The sequence below is a fragment of the Battus philenor genome, unplaced genomic scaffold (genome assembly GCF_028537555.1).
Source record: "Battus philenor isolate CCGP_79_NKW_IND1 unplaced genomic scaffold, ilBatPhil1.0.hap1 SCAF_22, whole genome shotgun sequence".
Lineage (NCBI taxonomy): Eukaryota > Metazoa > Arthropoda > Insecta > Lepidoptera > Papilionidae > Battus > Battus philenor.
Window position 1 is genome coordinate 3,948,612 of NW_027181685.1, and position 9,080 is coordinate 3,957,691.

A 9,080-nucleotide genomic window follows, 5' to 3' on the forward strand; every position below is an offset into this window, starting at 1 on the left:
AAAACTGCCATGAATTTAAAATCTTGTCGGGTTGAATTTTCACTATTATTTCCATCGTTATTAATAATTATTGAGTAATGGCTAACATGCACTTATAATAATGTTAACCAATGAATTTTCACACACCCATAAAACACACATAAAACCTTCAGTTATGTATTTCTCGTATATACACAAGCATGTATATATATATAAGTATATACGTTTGTATATACACAAATTATTTTAATTTTGTAAGTTTCTGCTCTTATATATTTTCTGTAACTTTTTAGGGTTGGTTAATGAATGGCAAATACAAGGGGTCAAAAGTAAAACGATCTAGTCAGGGGAATCGCCAAGGAGATAAATCACTCGACAACGGAATAACCTATCCTGCACAGATTACACTTTTAAATTGCAAAATATTCAAATAATGTTGTAAATCGATATTTAATTAGGTTTCATCTTATTTTTACGTACGGCTCCAAAAATCACACTTAGTGTCGTAATTCTTCTTTAGTATTATCTGATTTCAGGTAAATAAAAAAATAAAAGACTTCATATCTATCTACTCCTGGCTATGTTCTACGTTAATAAATAAGATTAACATTAAAATATTGATGATGTTTCATAGTTTAATTTTAGTTTCGTATTAATTATGCCTATAATAATGTTTTTGTTGCAGAATAGACTTTTTAGAGAATTATTTATCTCAGAACGTTACGATAAGGGTTACGATTCTCAAAAAAACAGTGTGAAAAGGTTTGTTTACAATCGGAACGCTTGTGGCGTATCACCGGTATTAAAAGCTACTATGATTAAATAATGTTTGATTTATCTTTAAAGATTAAATTACTTTACCAGTTACATAGCGATATGGGGGTATTTCCTAGAAAAGTATATGATAGATAAAAGAGAATGCTAATTCAAGGTTAATTGTACCTAAATTGCAACGTAACGTAAATATGACATATTTAAATACTACCATTTATTTTGGGTATAGTTTTATATGAATTCTACGAAATTAGTATAATTTAATAAAGGTTCATATTATACTTCAGCATTTTTTTGACTGGAAAGTATGACAAGTTCTAATAAAAATTACTCGGAAAATTAGAATTGCCAAAAAACTATTTCACTTGCCAAAATTTATTATTTTAATTTTCCAAGAATAGGTGCTACTGTCAACAAAAAGTTGATTTTCTTTATTACTAACATTTCTCTCTTTTTTATTATTACGTTCTGTTTTATAAAATTTAATTACACATTAAAAACCCTATTCATTATCTAAATCTCAATTTTTTTGCAAATAATAACTTTGTTGATCCTGAAGTCCTAACAAAATCGACGTTAAACTAGAGTTACACAGAACGAAATCGATGTTATGGATGTTTGGCGTAGGATTTCTTTTTCCAGAATATACATATATTTTTTATTGAGTATTTGCCAATTTTATTAGAATTATTATTACTTAACTATTTAACAAAATCATTTTTCAAAATACCAATGAAAACAATTAATATGGCCAAAAAATTCATCGTGTAAAATAATTCTAAACGAAATGCGTAATACGTTACTGTCATTTTGACGTTTAAACGCCAAAGTGGGACAAATAGTCAAATTATAAGAAATTTGCAACACGTAAACGGAAATTTGTTTCACCGTTTTGAATATTATTGTCAATCCCATTGTGGTATTTTTTCAATGCCTTCCAGCGATAGTGAGGACTTTGAAAGTGCCGATGAGGGCCAAAATAGCCCCAATAAAAAAGAAGGCAAAAGGCGTTTGACTTCGTCAAACTGTAGTGGTGATTTAGAGACGGATCTGAACAATAAGGAAGATATTAAACCAAAGTCTGAATCCAAAAAATTGGTAAGTTCTGTTTACCGTAGGATATTATTCATCCTGGAGTGGTGAGCATAATGGTGTTTATGCCTTTAGGTTTCAAGTATTTTTTTATTGCTACAAAAGCAATTTTGTGTTTTTAGATATTAATAAAATACAGAGAAATACATTTATTTAGCAAGTAGACGAACTGAAATTTGATTTGTTTCAAAACTAATTGTTGTTTCAATTCAATTACAGGCTGAAACAACAGATGGGTGGGACGATTTTGATATTGATGAAGGAGATGAAGTTCCACCTAAAGTTACCTCAGAAAGTAAATCCAATTCTTCAAAAATGGCAACTGAAACTAAGGCTACAGATAACAAAATAAATGTTAAGAGTAAAACAGTGGTTTCTGAAAAACCAAAAGACACAGGCTGGGATGATTTTGAAGATTGGGGAGATGATGCACCTAGTAATATGAAGGTAAATTAACATTTATAATATATTTAACATTTATACATATCTGAGCACATAATAGCCATCAATCAACCAGTGTCTTGGTCTACTTGGGTACATTTGAATCAGGAAGCCCAATACATTTTAAATGAGAATGCATAAGTATAAGACTCAACTTAAAGACCCATATGATTAGCAACTCAATGGAGTGTCTGCCAAAATGAGGTCTAAAATATGTTGCTTATCAAGTTAATGACCTATGTAATTTACTAGCCAGTTAAAAAAAAAACTTAAAGCGTTTCTTTTGAATTGAACATGTTAACACAAATAGAAATGGTGTAAAAAAATAATGGAATTATTTGTAGTATTAGTAAGTATAATAACTTCCCAAATAGTTCATTGCACTTCCCATTTATTTCAATGCAAATAGTATTTGTTATTGCATATAGATATTTAGCTTATAAGCAATATATTCTTTGTCTGTAGTATTTATTCTACATTATTTCAGGACCAAAATCGTCAATGTCAACAACAACCTGATAAGAATATAGAGGAAGTTACACAGCGTCTGGCAGCTGCTTCTACTAAAAGTGATAGTTGGGGCTGGGGTTGGGGTATGGATTCCATATTAAGTACAGCAACAGCAGGTATCACAACACTGACCAGCCAGGTTTCACAGGTAACTAATTCATTTATTAGCTACATGAGTATATAAAACTATATGTCTTCAGCTACCAACAATTGTGTCATAGTCCTTTCCTTAAAACATATTGCAAAAAGTATTTATGTGATAAAATAACTAGTAGTTATTCTTTTTCAGGGCATTTCTACAGTTTTAGAAACAGGTATAGGTGCCCCAGATCCTGAAGAACTGGCAAGAAAGACTTCCAGAGATATTGAGAATAAACCTAAGAAACAAGAGAGCCTACCTAAAGATACAGAAGCAGAACAAGAAATTGAAGATTCTAGAAGCAATGCAAGTGAAGCACCATTTCCATTTGGCAGTCTTATATCGGGTGTCACTAAATTTGTGGAAACAACTGGTTAGTTGTATGCTAACTTATTTTAATTATTACATCAGTTGTCTCACTTGTCCGAACACATTAATAATAGCTTGATCCCTATGATTGTTATTTACCACTTTAGGATAAAAAATTATTTTCAAACAATTTTAAAAATTTTAAAAATGATATTTCACAAATTAGATTTTCTTGCAATCCGCAGAATAAAATTTATAGATGTAGGTAAAATAATTGCTCATCTTAAGTGGCAGTGTGAGGGCCACATAGGTCATGCAGCTGACAGTCTTTGAGGTTGTAAAGTTTACAGAGACCGCTATGGTAAGACTGCTCATTGTGGCAATTTTTGGGGATGGCAGCTGTGCCGTACAGTGTGGGACACAGTTCAATAAATGAACATTTAATAATTAGCCTTTTTTATTTCATGCAATATTTTAAATTTCAAATATTAAAATTAATATTAGTTAATGAAAGAAAAATTTTTTTTTGAGATTAGTGTTGATAGATAGAGATATATCATTTTAAATTATAGTAGTTTGCTAACAGGCAACAGTCTCCATTAGATGATTTTTAATTTGTAACTTTACTTGTACAGGAACAAAAGTGCTGGCAGGTGGATTAGATACATTAGAAACAATAGGCAAGAAAACTATGGAAGTTCTTCAAGATGGTGATCCTGGATTAGCTAAGAAAAGAGCCATGCTTGGTCTAGACTCTGCTGAAAAGCCTGTCTTGTCGCAAGTGCTAAGAGAAGCAAAAGCTAAAGCAGATGAAGAAGATAAGATTAAAGAGCAAAAGAGGGAAGCCAAGGAGGTTCATTATGAAACTCTATTTGATGATTATGAAGGTAAATATTAATAATACATTTTTAATAGAACAGCTAAATGTTCATAAACATTTTTTGTAATTGTTATACTGACCAAATCAATTTTACTCATATTAAGTAATCTTTTTGATATCTATGAGGCTTGGCTATAATACACAAAATATGAGTATATATGTGTTTGCCATGTCAGGTTAAACTTTTCGTTTTAGCTAACATTAATTACTGCTAATATTTAACATATTTCTGATTCCTTACCATGAATGATTTTTAAACAATGTTTTTATGATATTTTGTAAGCAATATCTTTTAGTCTCTATATTTTATTGTAACAATTTTTTAGATAAAGTTTACTATAAAAATTGGCTACTACTAGCAATGATAATGTTTTATTTAGAATTATATAATTTTTTTTTCATTTTCAGGTTTAGTCCACTTAGAGGCTCTAGAGATGCTGTCGAAGCAGGTCAGCATGAGGATAGATGAAAAGTTACGGACTGCCGAACCTAACAAGCGACAAGATATCAAAGAAACATTGCAACAAGTCGCAGGTAATATATATATATATATACATGTATATGTTTATACATAAACATGTATTTGCTTTTAAAACTTACAATACATTGCTCCTCCTAAAAGCATAAATATCATTTTAATTAGCTCACGTTCAAAAAAAATATTATTTATTTATGATTTAGATCATCTTTTCGGTTAAATAAGGATATTAGGTTTTTTAAATCATGTAGAGGTTGAAACATTAAGAAAAACTTTTATGTATACATATATGTGACAATATCCAAATTATATGCTACACTTTAGGGATGTGTAAGGATTTCGTTGGATAGTTGTCAAATGGTTATGTTAACACAGTTAAAGGGGAGATTAGATGATGGCTTACCTATCTAAACCAGTTGGCAATCCAAATTGTTACATCTGCTAATTATGCCAAACACCTGAAGCAGCATGAACCGATGTAACTCCATATGTAAAGTGTGTGACTTTGCTGGAAGCTACACCAAGCCTGGAATACTTTACACAAAGCTTATAGAACTAACGTTGGGTGCTCAAAGAAAAAAAAATAAAAATTGTTTTTGCTTCATGTGAAGTAAATTAGATTTATTTTTAATTATTAATGTATTTTTAGTGAATAACCTATCTAGATCTTTCTTTATTCTTTATTTGCCTCTCCATAGAGCTGTGTGAAATGCCAGAGGAAGATGATGACGATGAAGAAGAATCTCCAGGTGACTCATCCAAACCAGATGCTCTGCAAGAGAGATTGATGGCTTCAACTAGAGACATTGGGCTTAAAATGCAGTACCAACCACTTATCAAGTAATAATTATTTTAACTATAAACTACATAGTTTTATTCTTGTCTTACAGTAAAGCAGTATACACTTAATGACACATTTATTTTGCTTATATTATAAGTGTGCAGACTTTGTACTGCCAAATGTTATTGGCTATTCACATTACAATAGAAAAAAAAATTGTTACTTTCTCAGTGATCATTTTATACAGGGTGATTAGAATGAGTTTTTATATCTATAACCAAAGAACTTCTATTTAGACATCATATGTTTATGGGAAAATATAATTTTAGTTTCATTCCTTAATATCCAGATTAAGAGAGAAAGTCTTTTATCGATTATTTAGTTTGTTAATTTTGTTTTTTAATTGATATTGTTTATATATATGATTATGTAATATTTTGATCTGTGTTTAAATTAATAGAGTACACAGAACCTAAAATATTATAATTAAACATGAACCATTTCAAGCAATGAAATTACCTAATATCCCTTAAGTGCATATTCAAAAAAAAAAATGAGGATATGCTAATTGGTTTGATTGAAATTATTAGTAGTATAAATTAATAGTTCTTTTGTATTTTAAATTAACAAAAAATCATATTTAAATGACAGGAATACTTGGCAATGATGTTGATTATTGATGTTTTCATTTAGGCTTTTTTGACAGAAAAAATAATAATATCAACTACACCCATTTTATGCACATAGTGTTTATAGAATATGTGTAAAACATATTCTAAATCATCAATCATTCTAGAATCTTTCAATTCATATAACCATCTTTTCTTTGCATACCATGACTTTTCAAAAAGTTCACCCTGTTATATATGAGCAGTTAGTTTTTAAAGTTTTTAAATAAAATAAACAATATATAAAATAACATCAACAAAAATAAACTAATTTTTACCAAAAGCCTAATGCAGAGCAAAGGCTTTGCCAGTGTTTTCCTTTGACCTTGACTATGTCGTCGGTTAAGGTGGGAAACCTAGCCACAAGTAATGCTTCTTAATAACACTTTAATATTTTATTACTCACAGACAATATACAGATACTCTCGACTGGTTGTCAAATGACACTAATCTAACAGAGAGAGGAATATACAAGAAGGCGGTGAGCAGTCTTGCAGAAGCAACGGCTTTGTCAGTGGAGGTATACCACAAGACTGCGGAGATGCTGTTGGTTAAACAGAGGCGGTCAACTGTTGATGAAGCTGATGCCTTGACGCAGTGAGTTTATTCAATATGCAAAATATTTCTAAAATATATATTATTGTGGTAAGTTTCTTAGGATTCTTCTAGATTGCTTAATTTTAGGGATTTTGGGAGGTATTATATCAGTTGTTTTTATTTTGAATAGTTACCTAGGTAATAACACTAAATATTTATTGAAGTTAATGTCTAAATATTTTCCTTTAAAAGCCAAAATACTGCGATATCTGAAAACGAAAGTCTTTGACCAATGAGTTGCCAGCCATGACTTACGGATCCAGGATGTGGTCTGTGGTCTTACGATTTACCTCATAAAAAAACTCGAGGTCACCTAGAGAGCAATGATGATGGCTGTGTTTGGAGATTTGCAGAAAAACCAAGGTCACCTATGTAGTTGAAGAATTGATTATCTGAAAAGACCGATAGACGAGGCGTGGGTCTCTCACTAGGCGGACCGACGACATAGGTGGGCTGGAGGTTGTTAGATGCGGGTTGCGCAGAACCACAGTCACTCTTAACGGGGACGACTATGTCTTGCAGTGGGTATCTATCGGCAAAAAAAATATAAAGTAGTATATATATATATATATATATATATATATATATATATATACATATATATATACATATGTGTGTGTATATACATACATTTATAAATGTATATGATACTTAGAGGAAGGAATCACTCTAATTACTGGACAAAGGACATATGCGGAGTGATGACAAGAAAAGATAGGACAAGAATATAGGATGCTAAATGTAATTATAGACTACTTAGAATAGAATCAAACTTAAATAAATGAAAATCACTTACAATAAGGTAATCTTTGATGCTTTGAAATTTTTATGGTATTTAACAATAATTTTTTTATTTATTTTAGAATGACAATAGTTCTTACGAAGCATATTGGAGACCTTGCCATGTTGTTTATTGAGGAGCTGAATAAACTCAATGTGGAGAACAAGGAGCAAGTCCATACTCTCGTCACCAACATATTCCTGGAGGTAGAGTATTATTTTCGATAAAGTTATTAGTATTTGAACATTCTCTAGATATTACGTGTTCACACAAAAGCATGTAAGTTTAAGCCTAACGCAGTGGATGTTTTTAAATTATGTATATAGCTTCTGACGCCAAGTGACAATTGACCTTAATGCTATATATAGAAGGTCCTACTTCGCTCGTTGTGTTAAATAGAGTACCTGAATTCAATTCATAGCTGACAGCGTTAAGTTTTAAGATGCCATCGCTATTGTCTGTAACAATATTAACATAAAGAAAAAAATCTTAAATGTTCTTACTGTTATTAAACCTTTAATTATTTCTTACCTGTTTCATTTTTGTTTGCAGGCAGAAAACAGTTCGAAATACATTCAGAACGCTTTTCAACTGGCATTACCCATCATACAAATTGGTGCTGTTTAAATTTTATATTGAAATTAATATACTTGAAGGCATTGAGTGCACTACCTACCTCTCGTGGTATACCAACTATTAAACTTAACACATGTGAATATGTGGTGATATATACTACTAACTCTATAGTATGACCAAAACCGCTGTACCGCGACTTAGAAGCATGCGGTTAGATGGGATCCGAGGAAGAAGAGTGCGTTGTGCGGACCGAAAAAATAAAACCGCCGAAACTCCCCACTTCTCGCCGGGCGCATATCTAAGGCGCGGCATAGCTCTTTCGGTAACACTATAGAATAGCCTACTCTGTATATATTAATTTCTCATACCATGTAAAAATAAACAATGGATTTATTATCTGAACATGCGGTGTCATACGTGTTTTTGGTCAGTTATTAACTCTGAAAATATATGAACAATTTAATTATTTTTAATTACATTTTGGATGTTAAAATTGCAACAAACAATTTTTTTTAACGAAAATGTTTGGAAGCTTCTGACGACCTTAACAAGGTTCATGTGTCCACCTTTAGCCGTGGTTTTTGCTCTAGATTCTTAGAGCTCCGGCAGCCATTTTTTCAGAGCATTATCTGGTCTGTTCACTGCTATTACTTCTTGCCAATTGGCCAGATTACTTCATTCCTGACCAACCGTACATATCCATATACCGATATAAATAATATCATATGATTATCTATTTACAAGTCTAAATAAAAATTTCTCAACGAATTCCACGATGCAAATCTTTTTAGTTGCTTATCCATAATATTTTGAAGTGTACAAATAAATAAAAAAAGTTTTATTGATCTAGTGTTGATTGTCTGTCATTAAAAATTTCGTTATTTGATTTTTACTATAAATCTCTATAACGTAATAAGATTATATATTTAATTTGGTGAATAAAGTTTATATTGTTTTTAATTTTATTAAAATTTTAATAATTATTTTGTTCCAATAAGTTTCTTCTATGAAGCTTTAAGGAACCTTCTCACTGCAACATGCCATACAATGCTATACCATAATATAAATATATTCG

At 30.8% G+C, this 9,080-nt stretch overlaps 1 protein-coding gene across 1 annotated transcript; it reads left to right on the top strand.

Moving 5' to 3' along the window:
* Positions 1–1,581: 1,581 nt before the first annotated feature.
* LOC137923729 (protein FAM114A2) lies at positions 1,582–8,158 on the top strand. Its single transcript, XM_068766986.1, has 10 exons — positions 1,582–1,851; positions 2,065–2,292; positions 2,774–2,944; positions 3,086–3,308; positions 3,880–4,131; positions 4,533–4,658; positions 5,301–5,442; positions 6,460–6,648; positions 7,512–7,635; positions 7,982–8,158. The coding sequence occupies exons 1-10, from the start codon at positions 1,684–1,686 to the stop codon at positions 8,054–8,056; spliced, it is 1,698 nt and encodes a 565-aa protein (XP_068623087.1). The 5' UTR covers positions 1,582–1,683; the 3' UTR covers positions 8,057–8,158.
* The last annotated feature ends 922 nt before the right edge of the window (positions 8,159–9,080 follow it).

Bases quoted from the DNA above. Each gene is read 5' to 3' on its own strand.
- LOC137923729 (XM_068766986.1), top strand. From the start codon at position 1,684: ATGCCTTCCAGCGATAGTGAGGACTTTGAAAGTGCCGATGAGGGCCAA. The intron at 6,649-7,511 runs GTGAGTTTATTC...TATTTATTTTAG, and splicing joins GAAGCTGATGCCTTGACGCA to AATGACAATAGTTCTTACGA. The intron at 7,636-7,981 runs GTAGAGTATTAT...TTTTGTTTGCAG, and splicing joins TCACCAACATATTCCTGGAG to GCAGAAAACAGTTCGAAATA.